This window comes from Ranitomeya imitator, chromosome 4 (genome assembly GCF_032444005.1).
Source record: "Ranitomeya imitator isolate aRanImi1 chromosome 4, aRanImi1.pri, whole genome shotgun sequence".
NCBI classification, from domain to species: domain Eukaryota; kingdom Metazoa; phylum Chordata; class Amphibia; order Anura; family Dendrobatidae; genus Ranitomeya; species Ranitomeya imitator.
Window position 1 is genome coordinate 249,610,513 of NC_091285.1, and position 23,806 is coordinate 249,634,318.

Here is a 23,806-nt window from a genome sequence, read left to right on the forward strand (position 1 = left end):
ACACTGCATTAGGCCTACAAAATGGGTATCGGGTGGAGAGAGATGGTGTCTTACACTCCAAGGTGTTCCCAGGTTGCCTTTCCTGAGCTTCGATCTTCCGGCTCTCGTTTAGTAGTTGTTGGAAACTACACTGCATTAGGCCTACAAATTGGGTATGGGGTGTAGAGAGATGGTGTGTTCCACTCCAAGGTGTTCTCCAGGTTGCCTTTCCTGAGCTTCGATCTTCCGGCTCTCGTTCAGTAGTTGTTGGAAACTACACTGCATTAGGCCTACAAATTGGGTATGGGGTGAAGAGAGATGGTGTGTTCCACTCCAAGGTGTTCTCCAGGTTGCCTTTCCTGAGCTTCGATCTTCCGGCTCTCGTTTAGTAGTTGTTGGAAACTACGCTGCATTAGGCCTACAAATTGGGTATGGGTTGTAGAGAGATGGTGTGTTCCACTCCAAGGTGTTCTCCAGGTTGCCTTTCCTGAGCTTCGATCTTCCGGCTCTCGTTTAGTAGTTCTTGGAAACTAGACTGCATTAGGCCTACAAATTGGGTATGGGGTGTAGAGAGATGGTGTGTTACACTCCAAGGTGTTCTCCAGGTTGCCTTCCCTGAGCTTCGATCTTCCGGCTCTCGTTTAGTAGTTGTTGGAAACTACACTGCATTAGGCCTACAAATTGGGTATGGGGTGTAGAGAGATGGTGTGTTCCACTCCAAGGTGTTCTCCAGGTTGCCTTTCCTGAGCTTCGATCTTCCGGCTCTCGTTTAGTAGTTGTTGGAAACTACACTGCATTAGGCCTACAAATTGGGTATGGGGTGTAGAGAGATGGTGTGTTCCACTCCAAGGTGTTCTCCAGGTTGCCTTTCCTGAGCTTCGATCTTCCGGCTCTCGTTTAGTAGTTCTTGGAAACTACACTGCATTAGGCCTACAAATTGGGTGTGGGGTGTAGAGAGATGGTGTGTTCCACTCCAAGGTGGTCCCCAGGTTTCCTCGCCAATGCTTCGATCTTCATGCTCTCGTTTAGTAGTTGTTGGAAACTACACTGCATTAGGCCTACAAATTGGGTATGGGGTGTAGAGAGATGGTGTGTTCCACTCCAAAGTGTTCTCCAGGTTGCCTTTCCTGAGCTTCGATCTTCCGGCTCTCGTTTAGTAGTTCTTGGAAACTACACTGCATTAGGCCTACAAATTGGGTATGGGGTGTAGAGAGATGGTGTGTTCCACTCCAAGGTGTTCTCCAGGTTGCCTTTCCTGAGCTTCGATCTTCCGGCTCTCGTTTAGTAGTTCTTGGAAACTCCACTGCATTAGGCCTACAAATTGGTTATGGGGTGTAGAGAGATGGTGTGTTCAACTCCAAGGTGTTCTCCAGGTTGCCTTTCCTGAGCTTCGATCTTCCGGCTCTCGTTTAGTAGTTGTTGGAAACTACACTGCATTAGGCCTACAAATTGGGTATGGGGTGTAGAGAGATGGTGTGTTCCACTCCAAGGTGTTCTCCAGGTTGCCTTTCCTGAGCTTCGATCTTCCGGCTCTCGTTTAGTAGTTCTTGGAAACTACACTGCATTAGGCCTACAAATTGGGTATGGGGTGTAGAGAGATGGTGTGTTCCACTCCAAGGTGTTCTCCAGGTTTCCTCGCCAATGCTTCGATCTTCATGCTCTCGTTTAGTAGTTGTTGGAAACTACACTGCATTAGGCCTACAAATTGGGTATGGGGTGTAGAGAGATGGTGTGTTCCACTCCAAGGTGTTCTCCAGGTTGCCTTTCCTGAGCTTCGATCTTCCGGCTCTCGTTTAGTAGTTGTTGGAAACTACACTGCATTAGGCCTACAAATTGGGTATGGGGTGTAGAGAGATGGTGTGTTCCACTCCAAGGTGTTCTCCAGGTTGCCTTTCCTGAGCTTCGATCTTCCGGCTCTCGTTTAGTAGTTCTTGGAAACTACACTGCATTAGGCCTACAAATTGGGTATGGGGTGTAGAGAGATGGTGTGTTCGACTCCAAGGTGTTCTCCAGGTTGCCTTTCCTGAACTTCTATCTTCAGGCTCTCATTAAATTGTGGTTAAACGGAACAACTGCATTTGGCGTACTAGTTGGTTTGGGGCCGACTATCGGTGTCTGCCACTCCTTGCTGTTCTCCTGGTTTCCTGTCCTGAAATTCCGTTTTCAGGCGCTCGCTAAGTAGTTGTTAATGTTAGACTGCATTTGGCCTACTTGTTGGGTTGGGGCCTACTATCGGTGTCTGCCACTCCTTGCTGTTCTCCTCCACTGAACAAAGCTGTGCCGCCTGTTTACTACGGTTGCCAATTTTGAACTGCATTTCGACTACTTACTGATTTGGGCCTACTCTCTGTGTCAGCCTCTCATTCCAGTTGTCCTCCACTGCAATGCCCCCTGGTTATTCCTGTGTTACCAATTTTGAACTGCATTTAGCCAACTTTATTCTTTGGGCCTATATCTGTGTTTCCTCCTCATCCTGCCCATTGCCCAGCCAGTGATAGATGAGTCTGCTGGTACATTGACCCATAACGCAAAATTCCCCGTGCACGCTACACAACAACATTGTGACCCTGCTGAAAGTCAGGTTGCTCTTCCCGCATACCATACCACCTTACACGGGGACAAAGAGGAAGGTGCAGATGAAAGTGCAGGTTCCTTCATCAGGTGGGGGGAGGAATACTAGTTGGCGACGTCACTGGCACAGGGCCTCTCATAGTACGCAAAAGTGTTGCTGCCGGTGGGAGGTGCCCCCGCCGTGCAAACACACCGCTGTACTTTGAGGGGCCCTGTGCCAGTGCCAATGCCAACGAGTGGGCCCCCCCTGCTTGCTCAGGTTCACAGCACTTGCAAAGTTGAAATACTTACCTCTCCCTGCTCCACTGCCGTGACGTGGTCCAGATTTCCTGGGCCCACTAATTACTTCAACCAGCCCTACCCACCACAACTTTAGCCAAATGACCCCCAATTTCAAATGCCTTCCAATTATTATAAGGTAAATTACGCTTGACAAGCTTCATTAAGAAGAATGGATGGTTTTGACATTAAAATGGGCACTCTAGGTGTTTTCCTGGCCCCCACTCACTGCCGACTATGCTGCCCCATTGACTTGCATTGGGTTTCGTGTTTCGGTCGATCCCGACTTTACGTCATAATCGGCCGATTTCACTCGACCCGACTTTTGAGATAGTCGGGTTTCGCGAAACCCGGCTCGACTCTAAAAAGGTCAAGGTCGCTCAACTCTAGTTGCCACTTCTGCATTCCTTCACTTTGACCCACAGATACCTTGTGTGTTATTTTATGGATAATGAGGACAGATGTTAGTATTATTATAGACTTATACCTTGTTTGTATCTTTGGGAACTTTTGGCATTTTTAATTGTTTTTAAAATTGCTTGTGTATTATCCATTTTGTGTCATCTTTCCATGTTAATCTACTATATAATTGTCTAAGGGTCACTTCCGTCTTTCTGTCCTTCTGTCTGTCTGTCTGTCACAGATATTCATTGGTCGCAGCCTCTGTCTGTCACGGAAATCCAAGTCGCTGATTGGTCGCAGAAAAAAAGCCACGACCAATCAGCGACGGGCACAGTCCGGAAGAAAATGGCCGCTCCTTACTCCCCGCAGTCACTGCCCGGCGCCCACATACTCCCCTCCAGCCACCGCTAAAACAGGGTTAATGCCGGCGGTAACGGACCGCCTATGCGGCATCAAGAGTAAAAAATCTAATGGTAAAAATAATAAAAAAACAAAAAACCTGCTATACTCACCCACCGTTGTCCGCCGAGCCGCTCGTGACGGCCGCCATCTTCCGTTCCCGGCGATGCATTGCGAAATTACCCAGAAGACTTAGTGGCCTCGTGAGACCTCGTAGTCATCTGGGTAATTTCACAATGCATCCTGGGAACGGAAGATGGTGGCAGTCACGCGCTCATTGCCTGCACCAGATCTGAAGGTGAGTATGTTACAACTACAATGGGCCCTCGGATCCGAAGGTGAGTATGTTTATTTTTTATTTTTTAACCTGTGACATACGTGGCTGGGCAATATACTACATCACTGGGCAATATACTACGTCGCTGTGCAATATACTATGTGGCTTTGTGCTGTATACTACGCACCTGGGCAATATACTACGTGGCTGGGCAATATACCACATCACTGGGCAGTATACTACGTGGCTGTCATGTCAGACGCTATTCACACTAGGGCGTCCGACACACAGCGGTAATTCCATTTATGTCCACTATACGCTCAGTGGCGCCGGCTAGACTTTATCCAGGTTGCTCAGGGTTAATTTAGTTGGTAATCAGGTTGGAGGTTGGGTTACGCCCATGGCCTTTAAATAGTTTTGCTGGACTTTGGACTTCGCCGATTATAGCTTGTGCCTCGTGCCTAGTGATTCTGGTCTGGAGTGGTGGTCTTGGAGAAGTAATTTCGTATCTGGTGGTGTATGATCCGTTGTTATATTTCTCCTTCCTATATTTGTATTAGTTTTGCCCTGTGCACATTATCGTATTTTCCTGTGTGCTTGCGGCGTGGTGCGTTTTTAGTTTTCCCTGTCTGTGCTTTCTGTGGGGGATTGGTGTGTGGTCTCTTCACTGGGTGGTGGGTGGTGGTTTCAGCATAGGGCTGAAACAGGAGTTAGGGCCAGGCCTGGCGGCCCAGACAAGCACACCATCAGTGTAAATTCTGGGAGAGGGACAGAAAGGGTTTCCCCTAGTCTGAGGGATAACGCAGGGGCCCGGGTAACCAGCCTTAGTCTACCCATTACCCCCGTGACAGTGGCTCTGTGCTGTATACTACGTAGCTGGGCAATATACTACGTGGCTGGGCAATATACTACGTCACTGGGCAATATACTACGTGACTGGGCAATATACCACGTGGCTGGGCAATATATTATGTGGCTCTGTGCTGTATACTACGTCACTGACAATATACTACGTCGCTGTGCAATATACTACGTGACTGGTCAATATACTACGTGACTGGGCAATATACTACGTAGCTGGGCAATATACTGTAATGTCGGACACTATTCACACTATTTGTTTTGCCCTGTGGATATTTTCGTGTATTCCTGTGTGACTGCGGCGTGGTGCGTTTTTCAGTTTTCCCTGTCTGTGCTTTCTGTGGGGATTGGTGTGTGGTCTCTTCACTGGGTGGCGGGAGGTGGTTTCAGCCAGCTTAGGGCTGAAACAGGAGACAGGGTCAGTCCTGGCGGCCCAGATATGCACACCTTTAGTGTAACTTCTGGGAGAGGGTCAGACAGGGTTTTCCTAGCCTGAGGGATATCACAGGGGCCCGGGTAACCAGCCTTAGTCTACCCAGTACTCCCGTTACATATACTACGTGGCTCTGTGCTGTATACTACGTCACTGTGCAATATACTACGTCACTGTGCAATATACAACGTGGCTCTGTGCTGTATACTACGTCACTGTGCAATATACTACGTCACTGGGAAATATACTACGTCACTGTGCAATATACTACGTGATTGGGCAATATACTACGTGACTGGGCAATATACTACGTGGCTGGGCAATATACTATGTGGCAGGCCAATATACTATGTGGCTTTGTGCTGTATACTACGTAACTGTGCAATATACTACATGGGCTGTGCAATATACTACGTGGCTCTGTGCAATATCCTACGTGGCTGGGCAATATACTACATGGGCTGTGCTGTATACTACGTCGCTGTGCAATATACTACGTCGCTGTGCAATATACTACGTGGCTATGTGCTGTATACTATGTAGCTGGGCAATATACTGCGTGGCTGGGCAATATACTACGTCACTGGGCAATATACTACGTCACTGGGCAATATACTACGTCACTGGGCAGTATACTACGTGGCTGGGCAATATACTACGTGGCTCTGTGCTGTATACTACGTCACTGTGCAATATACTACGTCGCTGTGCAATATACTATGTGGCTCTGTGCTGGCATACTATGTCACTGTGCAATATACTACGTCACTGGGAAATATACTACGTCACTGTGCAATATACTACGTGACTGGGCAATATACTACGTGACTGGGCAATATACTACGTGACTGGGCAATATACTACGTGGCTGGGCAATATACTACATGGCAGGCCAATATACTACGTGGCTCTATGCTGTATACTGCGTAACTGTGCAATATACTACATGGGCTGTGCAATATACTACGTGGCTCTGTGCTGTATACTACGTCGCTGTGCAATATACTATGTGGCTGGGCAATATACTACATGGGCTGTGCTGCATACTACGTTGCTGTGCAATATACTACGTGGCTCTGTGCTGTATACTACGTCGCTGTGCAATATACTACGTCGCTGTGCAATATACTACGTGGCTCTGTGCTGTATACTACGTAGCTGGGCAATATACTACGTGGCTGGGTAATATACTACATCACTGGGCAATATACTACATCACTGGTCAATATACTACGTCACTGGGCAATATACTACGTCACTGGGCAATATACTACGTGGCTCTGTGCTGTATACTACGTCGCTGTGCAATATACTACGTCACTGGGCAATATACTACATCACTAGGCAATATACTATGTGGCTGGGCAATATGCTATGTCACTGGGCAATATACTACGTCACTGGGCAATATACTACGTGACTGGGCAATATGCTATGTCACTGGGCAATATACTACGTGGCTTTGTGCTGTATACTACATCGCTGTGCAATATACTATGTAGCTGGGTAATATACTACATGGCTGGCCAATAAACTATGTCACTGGGCAATATACTACGTGGCTGTGCAATATACTACGAAGCTGGGCAATATACTACATGGCTGGGCAATATACTACGTGGCTCTGTGCTGTATACTACGTCACTTTGCAATATACTATGTCATTGTGCAATATACTACGTGGCTCTGTGCTGTATACTATGTCACTGTGTAATATACTACGTCACTGGGCAATATACTACGTCACTGGGCAATATACTTCTTGGCTGGGCAAAATACTACGTCACTGGGCAATATACTACGTCACTGGGCAATATACTACGTGACTGGGCAATATACTACGTGGCTGGCCAATATACTACGTCACTGGGCAATATACAACGTGGCTGCTCAATATACTACGTGGCTGGGCAATATACTACGTGGCTGGGCAATATACTACGTGGCTGGGCAATATACTACGTGGTTGTGCAATATACTACGTGGCTGGGCAATATACTACGTGACTGGGCAATATACTACGTGGCTGCACAATATACTACGTGGCTGGGCAATATACTACGTGGCTGGGCAATATACTACATGGCTGGGCAATATACTATGTGGCTGTGCAATATACTATGTGGCTGGGCAATATACTATGTGACTGGGCAATATACTGCGTGGCTGCGCAATATACTGCGTGGCTGGGCAATATACTACGTGGCTGGGCAATATACTACGTGGCTGGGCAATATACTACGTGAACATGCATATTCTAGAATACCCGATGCGTTAGAATCGGGCCACCATCTAGTATAATATATTCTTCTAGATCAGTGTTTTTCAACCAGTGTGCCGCGGCACACTAGTGTGCCGCGACACATGGTCGGGTGTGCCGCGGGGAACGGGAGTCAGCTGTTCTCTGTGCCGACTGTCAAGCTGACAGCCGGCACAGAGAAGCTGCAGTGCGCCGGCTCTATCACTATCCGGCGCGCAGGAGACAGAAGAGACTTGGTGGTAAGTGCTCCTGTGCTGTGGAGCTGAAGACACCGAAGATTCAGCGTGGGGTGGGTTTATGGGGAGTATGTGGGGGGATTTATTAAGTGTGTGCAGGGATTTATTAAGTGTGTGGGGGGATTTATTAAGTGTGTGGGGGGATTTATTAAGTGTGGGGGGATTTATTCAGTGTGTGGGGGGGATTTATTCAGTGTGTGGGGGGGATTTATTCAGTGTGGGGGGGGATTTATTCAGTGTGTGGGGGGATTTATTCAGTGTGTGGGGGGATTTATTCAGTGTGGGGAGGGATTTATTCAGTGTGGGGGGGGATTTATTCAGTGTGTGTGGGGGGATTTATTCAGTGTGTGGGGGGGACTTATTCAGTGTGTGGGGGGGATTTATTCAGTGTGTGGGGGGATTTATTCAGTGTGTGGGGGGGATTTATTCAGTGTGTACGTGGGGGGGGCTGGAATTTATTTAGCATGTGTGGGGCAGGGTGCATTTATTCTGTGGAAGGGGATGGATTTATTCTATCGGAAGGGCAGTGGATATATTCTGTGGGGGTGAGTGGGGAGATGGGGGTGGACACAGTAGCGAGGGGAAAAATGTGTGCTGACAGTACTGGGAGCAACGGTGATGGGATGTGTGAGGACAGTATGGGGAGTCGGGGGAATGTGTGAGGGGGGAATGTGTGAGGAGGAAATATGGAGAGAGCAAAGGGGTATGTTAGCAGGGGGGATGTACAGGAGGAGGCTATTAGAAATGTGTGCAGACAGTATGGGGGGATGAAAGTGTGAGTGGACACATAATAGATACTGAGTAGTGTGAGGGTAACAGCCAGGAGGAGACAGTATGCCAAGTAGGGGGAGTGTAATGAAGGGGCACAGTAGAGAGACTGGGCTCTCTATGAGGGACACCGTATGAGAAGGCAGTGTGAAGTATGGAAAAGAGAGAGAGGGTAGTGTGGATGGCATGTACCATAAGAGGGACAGTGAGGGTCATATTATGTGCTGGGAATAAAGTGAGGGGCAATTATTTACTCAGGGGCTCAGCCTAGGGCAGATATTGTTATTCCGGAGCATTATAATAACACTGCTATCTTTAAGGGTGTTGTGTCGGGATGTGCTGCAGAAGACAGGAGAAGATGGAAGTCTGCAGAAACGAGCTCTGCCGGTGGATGAGAAGAGTCATCATGGCATCTGGACAAGGTGAAGATGAAAAGAAAGAGGCGACTCCACAAACAACGTCATCTATCAGGTACCTGGATGTAAATGTGTTTTTTTTGTGATACTAATTCTCATTTTTATTTGTTAGGAACATTAAAGGGGATGTCCAAGGTTGTGATGAGTCTGCAGTCATACTATGTGACTGCAGACTTCTGAATTCTCACAGTGCACACTGCTATCATAATTCTCTGATGTTGGTGATTTACATACATGCGGTCACGTGCTGACTAGACATGTGTGGCCTCATTCAATGAAAATGAATTGACCGAGGCCGGACACGTCTAGTTAGAATGTGGCCAGAAGTATCCAAATCACATACTTGTGCTGTCATGACCGTCCACTCTGGCCACCGGCAAGGGAGAATCCTGAAAGTGTGCAGTGCTTGCGCTGTGAGAATTCAGAAGCCTGCAGTCACATAGAATGACTGCAGACTTTCATCTCAAACCTGGACGCACCATTTTGTGCCATTTTGGTTGGTGGTGTGCCTCGGGATTTTTTAAGTATAAAAAGTGTGCCGCGGCTCAAAAAAGGTTGAAAATCACTGTTCTAGATTGTGATCCCTCAGCATATTGCATACTTCATTTTCTTCTTAGTTGCTCACAGGTAGCATCGTTGTTCTGCAAAATCTAGTGTTTCATCATTAATTAAAAAATCCAAAGAAGATAATTGCTCATGGGGATTTTAGTTACTAATTCTGACATGGGCATAATGACCGTGGTTGAAGTGGTTGGGATTGGTCCCGGGTGGGTGGTGGCATGTGCGGGTGAGGGGTCTGTCGACGCCAGTAGAATCAAACGCACATCCAGTTGAAGTGTATTGCAGCACACAGACTTGTCAGATCTGTGTGCAGCAATGCCACTGCTGGCCAGTCAGAGGCCAGCAGCTGACATCAGCGTGCATGCGCTCCCTTTGCTTGCCTACTGAAGTTAGCTGCCAGCTTCAGAACAGAACAATGGGGAAGCTGAAGGAAGGTAAGTGTCTGTGTATTTTATTCTATGCATTAAAGAACAGCGGCAGAACAATGGACATATAGTATGCCAAGATGGGGCCCAGAATAAGGGACATATGCCAGGATGGGGGGATATATACTGTATACCAGCCTGAGGCCTAAGATAAGGGACATGTATCAGGATACGGGACATATTACTAGGATAAGGGACAGGATAAAGGGCATATTACCAGGATAAGGGACATATTACCAGGATGGGGCCCAGCATAAGAGACATACTGTATATCAGAATTGGGGATATGTATTCCAGGATGGGGCCCAGAATAAGGGACCTGTACCAAGATGGGGGATATATATAATCAGCCTGGGTCCTAGGATAAGGGACGTATATTAGGGACATATTACCAGGTTAAGGGACAAATACCAGGATAAGGGACAAAATACCAGGATATTTCTGGATAAGGTACATATTACCAGAGTGAGTCCCAGGATAATGGATATATATACCAGGATGGGGGACATATATTTACATATCAGGATGGGGGACAAATCTTGCACCAGTGCTTACCAGACTCTAATTATGCCACTGCTTTCAGGTCTTACCGTAATTACATTTGTTGTGCCCCTCTCCCCGAAACTATCTGTCCACCTTAGCCCAACACATAGAGCTTCCAATCCGTCCAATTAGATCCCCTCTACCAGCTGCCTGTACCAGTGGAAGTCTGGAGTCGTAAACAGTTAAACTGCATCGCCTGCCATCATAAACGTCACTGGAAAGAGCAAGGCCACATAGCAAATTTTTTAAAGCAAGAACATTTTGGATTGAAAAATGTGTCACATGCATATATTGCTTTAGATTTACTGTGTAATGTACCCCTGCTATACTAAAAGGTTCAATATCAGTGATGAAAGAGAAATTGCCATGGTACGGTTTTAAAAATCTGCACTGCATGTCCATTTTAATTACAAAAAGCAACATCTGAAAAAGATTTGTAAATTCTCATCCACATGCTCACAGCAATAAGATCTTTATTTTTTAAGCAAAAATAACAGTCACTTGGTTACCAGATAAGAAAGACCATTTATTACCACCAAATAGTGACCGTGTAATATCATCATACTGATTATTAATACAAATCAGTGTTATTACCCCCATACAATGACTGTATAGTGGAAGGCATCAGTATATACCGTACAAGTAAATCCAGTGATCACAGGTGACAATTACACAGAACTCTGTAGCTAATATATAGTCTAAGTGTACATCTCCAATTGAAGACATTCATTATCTCCCTTCTTCTTCATCCGATGCAGACCGCTGTGACTTCTTCCAGCCTGTCTCTGCAGAATGTAACATATAAACATACAGTATATGGTTAGTCAAATCTAGAGCATTCTCCCCACTTTCCACCCAGTATTAGGCCAGAGTCACACTTGCGAGTTCAATGCGAGAAACTTGCGCATGAAGTCCCACACTGCCATCGCCACTTGGGACCAGAGCATGTGGCTGCATGTATTTCTATGCACTTAAGCGCTCCGGTTCCGAGTGCCGGCGGCAGTGCCAGGTATAGATGCGAGAGACTCATGTGAGTGTCTCACATTGAATTTACAAGTGTGACCCCGGAATTACATTAACACTCTCTTCCTTTTGTACCAACTAATAGTATCCCCAAAACTAAAATACAATACAGTAATGATGTGTTTCACATACAGTGGTAAGACTTATCTCCCCTTTGTGCACAAATATATTAAAATTAACCCCAGCATGCCATTCATTGTATACATTTTAGGCCCCCTCACAGGTGTGACATACAGTAGCATTGTTCATTATGCCCCCACACAGGTGTAACATCTCCCTTTGTGATGCTCAATATTGATGTTATATTCGCCTTTGTGGCCCCATTAACAATATCCACCTATGGGTTCCAATACATGAATAATGTCCACCTATGCGGCCCCAAAACAATAATAATATCCTCCTGTGTTGCCTTCATACAGTAATATTGCCCACCTATATTGCACCTACCTAGTAGTAAAGCCCCTCTTATGCCACCGCAGTGCGCCCCACAGTGCTCCTCACAACATTATTTCAAAAAACAGTAAAATCTCTCACCTGTCCCTGCTCCCATGCCAAGTGTCTCTTTATTCTTCCTTCTTTTCCGGTCTGCTTATGATCAATGATCCTCATGCACGCGAAGAAGTGCACCCCCAAAGACAAATCTCTGGAACCACCCCGTTGAATTATGACACACATTATTGCCTAAATTTTAAAAGCTAATAGCTCCGGAATGGAGAGGAGAAATGAAAATGTGAAAACTATTTGTTACTCAGGTCTACAGTTTCCATTCCATGATGTGGCCAATTTAACAGACTCAAATTGTTAAAAATAATAGCAAAAAACTCGGCACTCAGACTTAACTTAATTCAGATAAAGTGATTTAATGGTGTCCACGGTAAATAACAGAAGAAACCTTTCGGTCCTACAGCCGGACCTTCATCAGTCACAATATTTGACAGTGAACAGAAGTTAGTGGACCCGAAAGATTATGGGTTTTCATTAAGGTCATAGATATAGGTGGACACAGCCAGTGTCTCAGGGGGATAAGTCCGGCGGTATTGCCTTCTGTGGTATAGAGCCTGCGTGTTCTGGTCAGTGGAGGACGCGGTATCCACCGCAAGTCAGTGTGACCTGACTTGCCGGACTTATCCAACTGAGACACTGGCTATGTCCACCTATATCTATGACTTTAATGAAAACCCATAATCTTTCGGGTCCACTAACTTCTGTTCACGATCAAATATTGCTTGCTCAGCTCTGCTTCATTATAAATCTAAATACTCTGATTATGTCAGAACGGCTGCACCGGGTAATCTAAGTGTTACATCATTGGATTCAGCTTCCCTTCGCCTACATTAGGCTGCTCTCAGATGAGGTATCCAAAACTTACTGACGGATTCCCTTTAACAGAGGAGCAGAATAATTTAGTTACAGCATACTTATTTCAAGACATATTCAATACAGCATGTTAAAATTCTAATTTTGCTCTACAAAGATTGCTTGAACTATTACCTCTCACTAGATTAATGTTGCCCAAACCACAGGCTGCATGAATCAGAGCCTGGCCATATGTATGACTGGCTACAGTGGTTATGTGGATATATGTAATATTTTACTAGAGTAGCAAAGCTAGAACAGCTGGATATTGGGTTTGTATAGCTTTTTTTACCTTTCTCTGCTGCTATGCTTTTTTTACAATGGGCAGAGATTATCTCCGCTTCTCTAAGGGTACGTTCAGACTAGCGTTGTGCTAGTGTTCGTCGGCGCCGCGTCGGGCGACGCAGCGGCGACGCACGCGTCATGCGCCCCTATGTTTAACATGGGGGACGCATGCGTTTTTGCTTGTTGCGTTTTGCGACAAATGCGTCTTTTTTGCCGCAAGCGTCGGACCAAGAAAACGCAACAAGTTGCATTTTTCTTGCGTCTGATTTTCGGCAAAAAACGACGCACGCGTCGCAAAACGCAGCGTTTTTGCGTGCGTTTTGCCGCGTTTTTCAGTGCGTTGTGCGTCGCATCGCCGACGCAGCGGCGCACAACGCTAGTCTGAACGTAGCCTAACTTGACCACACATTTTGAACAACACTATCAGCTCTTTGCTGATTTACAGCATGAGACTGTTCATGCTCTATGCCTACTAATGCTGTGGCTTCACAATAATAATAGTTCTAGAAGGCATCCTGTGTTCTAATGAATCTAATGTCTACATCCCCTTAAATACAAACATCCTTCTCTCTCCCTGTATCCATGTTCTTCATTTCTAACAGTATCTCATAGATTAAGATCTGCCCTCAACCTAATGTCTCCTTCCCCTTAATCCTGTAGAATGTAAGCCCGCAAGGGCAGGGTCCTCACCCTTCTGTATCAGTCTGTCATTGTTAGTTTGTTTACTGTATGTGATATCTGTAACTTGTATGTAACCCCTTCTCATGTACAGCACCATGGAATCAATGGTGCTATATAAATAAATAATAATAATAATAATTTAAATTTTTTGTATTGTGCATTGAAGGAATATGTTGGGAGAGTTTCCTGACCTATAACCCTGACAGATGAGAAGATATATACAAAAATACATCTCTCTAATAATCGCATATAAAAATTATATGCTCAACAATAAAAAGAAAAGTATTTGCAGTTTCCAGAATGGCAGGCACTGTCTTGTGTAAGGAGGGTGCCTCTGACTGCGGCGCCCCTCCTCATTCCCTTAAGGTTTCAGATCACCCTGCTTCCCTCCTGCCAACTAGCGAATCGGGTGAGAGGGCGGGGCTTAAATTTGTAGAGCCAATGAAAGGGGTGGAAAGTACATTACAGCCTCTTCAGGAGATATATATATATATATATATATATATATATTCATATATATATATATATTGTGGCTTGTTGCCGCCCTCTCCTCATCTTCTCCCTCTGATTTGGGTCCCGGAGGTGCTTGTTCCGCCCTTCCTCCCTGTTTTTAAAGTTTTATGCTAATGTTGAATTCTGTTTATTTTCTAGAATTCAAGTTACAGTGGTAAAGAAAGAAAGGGCACATGGGTACGGCTCGTCGGCTGACTTGCCTTTGAATATTCAATAGGGCATTTAGCGGCAAACATGGTTTTTAATTAAATTTAAGTGCCTTTCTAATGGTTCAAGTTAAATAAGTTAATAATGCTGTGACCGGCCTTCACCCATCAATTGGTGTTAGTTGTATTATTTCTTATACATATTGGTAATGGGTTGGAGGGCGTGCTGGCAGTTATTATTGGGTCAGCACTACAAACACAGTGTGACGTTAGCCCTACTCATGCATTGTATCATCCCAGCCCGCCATTCACCAAGACTCTAACATTGTCTGAGTTGGTCAGTGGTAGGCTGATAGCTGTTGATATTGTATTTGCGTCTCATTCCTCTACAGTTGCAGATGGAGGAGCAAGAGGTTAGTTTTATTTTACCACTTTCAGCACTGGTAATTAGCCCTCTTCACTAACTTTAAACCACTTGGGATTGTTGCCATTAAAGGAATTTTTTTCACTTTCAGAAAAGTGAACCCCAAATGCTCTAATTTACGTAAAATAAGAAACAAAACAAGCACTCAACCTCCTAGGTCCAGCGCCGACTCCTCACTGCTGCTCGATGTCTTGGTTGTGGCGGTGACGTCATGTCGGCAATGCGCATCACTGTTGTAGCCAATTACTTAGCTCAGCAGCTATACTGAGGGGGGCTACAGCAGAGATGTGTGCTGATGATGTGATACTACCGCTGCAGCCAAAACACCAAGACCTGAGCCACACCCGGGAGTCAGCACTGGAACCCTGGAGGGTGAGTACCAGCTGTTTGTTTTTTTGTTTAAAGAAAACCTGTCATGGGATTAATCAACATATTAATAGTGTTATGAATCTGCCTGGACTCCTCACAGAGAGCCCCAACCTTATAGCCGATTGTCAGTCTGGGTCAGGAGTGCGGTTACAGCCGCTCACGTTAATTTCCTCCCAACAGCGGGACTCTCTCTGCAAGTGCAAGTTAAGAATGCTATTATCCTGCAGATTAACCCCATGTCTGCGGGTTAACAGTGTTTTTTTTTAACATGACAGGTACCATTTACGTATTTTAGACCATTTGATAGCCATTTTCCTGAAATTCCTTTTAAATTTTTCCACTGCTTTAGACCTCAAGAAATGATATAAGTATCCCATTCTCTGTACTCTTTTATTGGGATGCTATTAACCCATTTAATGCCCTAAATCACAATGGATGTAACCATTAGCCCCCTTCATTGCCATAGAGTACCAGGGATAGTGTTTGTTGCTGGAGGGGTATGCTGGGGCCCATATATTGTGTCTGCAGAGGTTCACAGGAACAATATTAGTGCACAAGATGCCATATCATGTGAATACACCTACAAATATTAATTTATGCTATACATTCTGGATGCATAATTACATTAATGATTTTACCAACTATGCATAAATCTATTTGGGATCTGTGATAGTAATGATAGTGTTCACCGTCTGCTTTAAAAATATGACAGTGCTTGCAGCATAATATTATGCTTTTGCTTGTTCCTTCTTGGTGTCTTGATCTGCTGGTATACTGTATTTTGCTTAAAAGAGGTATACACCATGTAGAGTAACCTAAATGCTGCTGTTACCTGAGCTGTCCGAGTGGCGCACATGGAACATAATAACAATGTAAAGATCACCACTGATGTCCTGTAACCTCATTAACAAGAAACAGAACAGCAGAATATTGAAATATGAGCGCAATAAAATGTTGTAATGAAGATAATAGCCATTTTATAATACGATTAACCAATGACAAGAAGATCATGGTTTTATTTTTCAAGTAAGGACAAAGGAAAATGGTATTGGGAATATTAACCCCTTTTTCATCAACATAATAAAGTCTAAAGTGTTAAGAATTGTATAGTAATGTACTGTACTTCCGGTCATAGCAGGTACCTTGTAAAGGATTATATGTATTTACAGCAGCAATCAAGAAGAAAGAGGAAATTTGCGCTGTTATTTTATTAAAGCCAAGGGCAGAATGCAAATGGTATGGCCAGAAAGCATGGAAAAATGTATGGCGTCCTCAGTTCTAAGGAAATGTTTAGCATTGCAAACTATGCATTAATAATACATGTTGAAAAAAATATTTAATAAGCACAATGTGAAATAAATTCAGGCAATATTTTATTTTCTAGCATGTTATTATGCTAAACAGAAATAATGACATTTCTTTTGCACCCCACTTTGACATTGAAATCTTTTTATGATGATGTTGCCTCAATCATACCTAAACCTACCAATTTTTGTCAAAGGACAATACAAGATATAAACATACAAAGTCCTTCAAAGTGAAAAATACACATATGTTATATGAAGGCAAAGAACCTGCAATCTTATAATGAGGGGGTACGCTATATTTTATCTAATAAATGACGCCTCAATAGGACAACATGATGACCCAACATCATTAAGTTAGCTTTATGGCTATTACATTGCTGCTAGTACAGTATATCATTAAAAATGAGTAAAGCTATCCAATAGTTGATATATATATATACCGTATATATATTTATTTGTATATATCCAAGGCAGATACTAACCATCTACCAAACACTAAACTCTACCTAAGATGTTACAGTGGTATCAAATGTAGATACCCTACCTAAACAGTTATCCCACAATCTTCTTAACTAAATGAAATGAAGATTTACAAGCAATTTACTTGCTTCCAGATATTTGGTTAATCTGTAATAAGTAGTGCAAAAAATAGCTGTGCGCAATAAAAGATATTACAATAAGAAATATATTCCAGTACGTCTGTAAACAATATTATGTAATAAAGCCAACATCAATTGCAAATTCATTCGTCATGGTCTAAATATCAGCTTTGCCCGATTAAGGGGATATATCAGTCTACCCGAGAATATTAACTCTTGTAAGTGAACATCTGCAGTAGTAATCATAGACACAAGACAAGAAGTCCTATTTGGATGATTTTCTGCCTGGGCTAACATTTAGCTTAAGATAATCACTTTGCACAGCAAAGGCTTTATATTTTTTTTTGTAATTAATTCCTTCTATACCTAAAATAGAAAAAATAAAAATAATTAAAAAATTATCCTTAGGAAATAATTTTACATAAAACACACTGGATACTTTAGCTCTGCCCATATACTGTATATCGGTAAAATAAATTAGTTTTGTCATAGTACGTGAGGAAAGTTGGGTTCGTGTAGAAAATAGTCCTTATATTTCCACTAAATAAGCAACAATAGGAATGAAATTCCCGAAAAATGACTGCATACCACTACATGTTGCTACATTAAACCCCACACCCATGTTCCTTCCATCTGTTCTACTACAATCTACGACTGAATTCAATTGATAGGTCCAGGTAACATCTACAATTGCAATTCTCTCAAATGCAATTGTAAGCCCACAGCAAATTCCAGAGCTGAAGAATACAAACTGGTCTTCCTAAAACAGAAGAATCACTGGTTAAAAAAAGACAGGTAGGTATAGATAAAAACATATTAAATTCCTGACTCAAACAAATTTTCTGTATGTGCTTGTAACTAGTGAAATATAGAACTGTACATTCATTTTCCTTATTAGATATTAGCTTTACAAAGGCATCTGTACGTTGCAAGTCAGCTAGGAGTCACTGTTGTTTTATTATGTAAAATCTGCAGACTGTAAGTAAAATGATTCAAGCAAATTGCTTCGCTGGTGTGATAAAAGGAGCCTCTGAGAAGACAGAGTTGACGGAGTCTGAGTCAGACTTTGGTCGGCTATTCTTTAAGATGCTTTCTGCCGTCAGATTCTCATTGGGTATTAGTCGGACTTTCCCATTTTGGCCTTGCTCGGTTTCTTTGACTGGTTCCAGGAACACCACCCGTTTTCCTGTGCTGGATTTTCTTTCTCCTTGGGGTTCATGTGATGGCGTGGCACTTAACATGGAGGAGTGAGCACTGTTTGGGGTCTGTTTTTTTCTATTTTTCTTAGATTTACACCAGCATCTACAAGGGGTGAGATAAAGGTAGAGAAGAACTAAAATTATACTCACTACACACGCAGCAAGTGTAGTGAAGGCCGTGTTAAATGCCTCATGCGAATGAGACTTGTGACTTGTAAAGTTGCCCACGGTTATCCTAATATCTATGGTTTCGTTAATCAGTTTGTTTATAGCTGTGCAGGAATAAACACCCGAATCTGCAATTTGTGTCTCTTCAATTTCTAAACTTCCATTGAAAAAGACACGAAAATGGTCCGTCTTTTGCTCCGGTTCGAGCGTAATGTCCTCTGGACTTCTCCAAATAAATTGGGTATCTTTATCTACGATTTTGCTGTCGCAATGTACCACCAGCCTTTCTCCAATCTGAACCTCATATAACAGGCCGAACGCATGAAATGACTCGTTCACAGTACTTTCGGAACAGTTGAGGAAGTTCTCTTGAATAAGAAACAATTTTTTAGATTCCAACGGTGAATTGCAGGTGTAATAACTTTTGAAATCCACAACTGGAGAAAAGTGTCTACGATACCAAAAGTGTACCATTGTATTCAAATGGCAGTCACATAAAAAAGGATTCTCGTGAAGGTAGATTCCACTAAGCTGCCTTGCTGAAATTAAACTTAAGTCCTGAACAGGCACTGATTGCAAGTTATTATGAGAAACGTCCAATAACACAAGTTCTGACAGTTTGTTTCTGCCAACATACAAGTCCAGTGGAAAATGTGCCAGGGCATTGTAACTCAGATACAATTTCTGAAGATTATGGAGTCCTCCAAATGCCCCAGAATCAATGTTGCTTAACTGATTGTTGAACAGAAGGAGTTCTTCTAGCATTTTAAGTTCTTGGAAAACCGGATTGCTCAGGGTTCGTAGATTATTTGACGATAAATCAAGATGTCTTACATTTCTTAATGTGGAGAAACTTCCACCAGAAATGCTACTTATGATGTTATGATTTAAGATTAAAGTGTGCAATTTATCAAACATGACCGGGAACCAGTCTGGGTCCAGGAACCCTATTTTATTGTAGCTTAGATCTAGTTTTCTGATAAACTTGAAGATTGTCCTGGGCACCATAGATAAGTTCTTATTAGTGCAGCTTACTATATCACTGGCACAAATGCAGGCTGGAGGACACACCCCAGGAGCACCACCAACAAAGCTGATGATGAGAAGCAGAAACACATAGGCAATGCTTTTCCTTTTTGCGTGGACGTTTCCAAGCTCCATTGACAAAGATGAATCAAAGAAAGGCATTATGGATCTTTCTCAGCCTCTGCTTTCCTACTCCCTCAAATCATGTATTAAGTCTTGGAGGGATCTTAAGAGAACACGATACGTCAATTCTAAATCTTGTAGCAGTATTCACACTGGCACTGAAAATTAAACAAACTGTATTTAGTGTAGGAAACTAAGGCAGCTCCATAAATATGACATTAATCATTCCAAATAAAATAAAATGTCCGCAATGTTCTATTTCAAATTGATAAATATTCTGAAAGTTCAAAAGATATAGCAAGCGGCGAAACACATGCACATGTTTGGCATCTCCTTCGAGAATTCAGGAATTTATGGATGACGCTAATACATAATATAAAGGGAGATGTAAAATATTATTACCTGCTATATTGCAGCATTCACTAACTGATTTCTGCACCAGTGCATCGGAGTCCTGGTCTGTGACCATTCCTTTTTGTCTTCATTGTTTGCTATTGTGAAGGTTGACAGCAAAGAAGTTTTCAAGGAAGCGGAAGGGAAACAGGTTGTGTGCTGTGTGCGACATTATCCCAACTGGTGAAGGCTGCTCGCATCCAAGACACAAGCGTATATGAGAGCTGAGCCTGCCCAGCCTCTGTTCACCTGTGCCTGTGATTGGCTGCAGTCAGCATGGAGAAATATACAAAGCTGGCTGAAGAGGGCACAGACAGCACAGATGCTGCTGCTGCTGCCTATGTCTACGAGCACTGCCACCCATCCCCCTCCCACCACCTATGTTGTTGTGTGTATCCCACTCTCTTTCATTCTCATCCTTTAGTATGTTTGTGATCAGGAATAAATTCCTTTTTAGAGTTGCCCTAGGGATATATTGTTCAGACTTCAATGCTGCCAAGCGTGAAGAGCTTTGCTGCGATAACTCAAAGGGGATAGGCATTCCCATTATCACCATCCTCTAGCTCCCCTTACGCCTATCCTCCGAAAAGGTGAAAACATATCAAATATTAAGAAAAACAACAGTGCGTGCCATGAAGATGCCGTGGTGCCACATATCTCTTCGTCACGTCACTTACTGACCAATTTCTACAGCTACTGTAAATTTATGACTACATAGCAACAGCACATTCCAGATCCATTACCCTGGAGAGGAACAGCACACGGCTAATTGCTCAAGAAAATACCATTTTCTTTCCAACTCTGTACAACACAGGGACTATGTGCATGAGAGGTAAGATACTCACTAAGCAACCTAGCAACCAGGAGAAGTGTCTATTTACTGACAGCGTTCAGATGTGACCAATATCAGCCTGTAAGTGGCGCTATACGCAAATGATATACCAGGATGGAATACAGAATCAGCTAGCACCATTTTTCATTCACTGAGCAACAAGTGAACAGGATTTAAAAAGGATATATCTGCTTGTGTTATGTGTTACGTGTTTCAGACTGCAAAGGAACATACTGGTTTGACCAGGGGAATAAAAAAGAAACAGAGTTTTGATAAAAAGTAATCAAGAATAGTGATGAGCAAACATGCTCGGAAAACATCTTATTTAACCCGTTATCAACCGCAGTTACGCCTTTTCACGGCGGCAATTAAGGGTACTTAAACCACAAAGATGTTAACTAATGGCGCTGTGGTTTAAGTGTATCTGCCGGGGGTAGCCGAGACCCCAGAGAACATGATTCAGGTTGGTTTTTACCGATCCCGGTTTTGCGATCGCCGTTATCAACCGCATAGCAGCGGCAGCAAAAAAAAAAAGTCCAATGTGACATTTCATTTCTCTCTCCTCTGATGTGATCTCACATCAGAGGAGACAGAAATAGGGTCCCCGATCTCCCCACGGTACTTCCCGGTGCTCCTCGGTCCTCCTTCCCCCAATGGGCACTGCCATCTTTTTCCGGGAAGAAAATAGCAGGCACATGCGCAGTGCGCCCACCGAGCTCTGCCGGCCGGCACCCAGCAACAATAGGAAGGTTTTTCCTATTGGTTCATTTTGGTCACTGAAATAGACCTTATCACAGTGATCAAAATTAAAAAAAATAGTAAATAAACCCCCCAGTTAGGGAAAAATAATAAAATAAAGAAAATGCATTTATTTCCATTTTCCATTTAGGGTTACAGTTGGGCTAAAGTTAGGGTTAGGGCTAAAGCGATTTGGGCTAAAGTTAGGGTTAGGGTTGGTGCTAAAGTTAGGGTTATAATTGGGATTGGGGTTAGGGTTGGCATGAGGGTTTGGATTAGGGTTAGGGTTGAGATTAGGGTTAGGGTTGGGATTAGGTTTAGGTTTGTGATTAGGGTTAGGTTTGGGATTAGGGTTATGGTTGGGATTAGAGTTAGGGGTGTGTTGGGATTAGGGTTGGGATTAGTGTTAGGTTTGTGGTTAGGGTTATGGTTATGGTTGGGATTAGGATTAGGGGTGTGTTGGGGTTGCGGTTTTAATTAGGGTTATGGCTAGAGTTGGGATTAGGATTAGGTGTGTGTTGGGGTTGCGGTTTTAATTAGGGCTATGGTTGGAGTTGGGATTAGGGGTGTGTTGGAGTTAGGGTTGTGATTAGCGTTATGGCTAGGGTTGGGATTAGGGTTAGGGGTGTGTTGGGGTTAGGGTTGGAGATAGAATTGAGGGGTTTCCACTGTTTAGGTACAACAGGGGGTCCCGAATCGCCACATGGCTCCACCATTGATTCCAGCCAATTTTGCATTCAAAAAGTCAAATGGTGCTCCCTTCTAAGCTCTGCTGTATGCCCACATAGTGGTTTACCCCCAGATATGGGGCATCAGCAAATTGGACAACTCTTGGGGTCCAGTTTCTCCTGTTACCCTTGGGAAAATAAAAAAATTAGGCGATAAAAAAATCATTTTTGTGGAAAAAAAAAGATTTTTTATTTTCACTGCTCTGCATTATAAATTACTGTGAAGCACTTGGGAGTTCAAAGTGCTTACCACACATCTAGATAAGCTCCTTGGGGGGGTCTAGTTTCCAAAATGGCATCACTTATGCCGGGTTTCTACTGTTTAGGCACATCAAGGGCTCTGCAAAAGCAACATGACGCTCGCAGACCATTCCATCAAATTCTGCATTCCAAAACATCACTACTTCCTTTCCGAGCCCCGACGTGTTTTTCCCACATATGGGGCATCAGCATACTCAAGATAAATTGGACAACAACTTTTTGTGTCCAATTTCTCCTGCTACACTTGGGAAAATAAAAAATTGGGGACTAAAAAATAATTTGTGGAAAAAAAATGATTTTTTATTTTCACGGCTCTGCATTATAAACTTCTGTGAAGCACTCTGGTGTTTAAAGTGCTCACCTCACATCTAGATAAGCTCCTTTGGGGGTCTAGTTTACAAACTGGTGTCACTTGTGGCGGGTTTCCACTGTTTAGGCACATCAGGGGCTCTCCAAATGCGACATGGCGTCTGATCTCAATTCCAGCCAATTCTGCATTGAAAAAGTCAAACGGCACTCCTTACCTTCCGAGCTCTGCCGTGTGCCCAAACAGTGGTTTACCCATTATATGTGGGGGATTAGCATACTCAGGACAAATTGCAAAACAACTTTGGTGGTCTAATTTCTCCTGTTACCCTTGTGAAAATAAAAATTTTGGGGTTAAAAGATAATTTTTGTGGAAAAAATAAAAAAAATTATTTTCATGGCTCTACGTCATAAACTTCTGTGAAGCACTTGGAGTTCAAAGTTCTCACCACACATCTAGATAAGTTCCTTAAGGGGTCTACTTTCCAAAATGGTGTCACTTATGGGGGGTTTCCACTGTTTAGGCACATCAGGGGCTCACCAAGCACGACATAGCGTACGATCTCAATTCCAGCCAATTCTGCACTGAAAAAGTCAAACAGCACTCCTTCTCTTCGAAGCTCTGCTATGCGCCGAAACAGTGGTTCACCCCCACATATGGGGTATTGGCGTATTCAAGAGCAATTTCATAACAAATTTTGTTTTTCATTTTCTCTATTTACACTTGTGAAAATAAAAAAAAAGGTTCTGAAATAAAATGTTTGTAAAAAAGTTAAATGTTAATTTTTTCCTTCAACATTGCTTCAGCTCCTGTAAAGCACATAAAGGGTTAATAAACATCTTGAATGTGGTTTTGAGCACCATGAGGGGTGTAGTTTTTAGAGTGGTGTCACTTTGGGGTATTTTCTGTTATGTACAT

The 23,806-nt window shown here is 43.4% G+C and overlaps 1 protein-coding gene across 1 annotated transcript; it reads right to left on the reverse strand.

The window, feature by feature from the left end:
- Nucleotides 1-16,341: 16,341 nt before the first annotated feature.
- Nucleotides 16,342-20,380, reverse strand: AMIGO2 (adhesion molecule with Ig like domain 2). The gene is made up of 2 exons (XM_069764487.1): nucleotides 20,032-20,380; nucleotides 16,342-19,787 (listed from the first exon to the last, which is right to left on the reverse strand). The coding sequence occupies exon 2, from the start codon at nucleotides 19,666-19,668 to the stop codon at nucleotides 18,106-18,108; it is 1,563 nt and encodes a 520-aa protein (XP_069620588.1). The 5' UTR covers nucleotides 19,669-19,787; nucleotides 20,032-20,380; the 3' UTR covers nucleotides 16,342-18,105.
- Nucleotides 20,381-23,806: the final 3,426 nt, after the last annotated feature.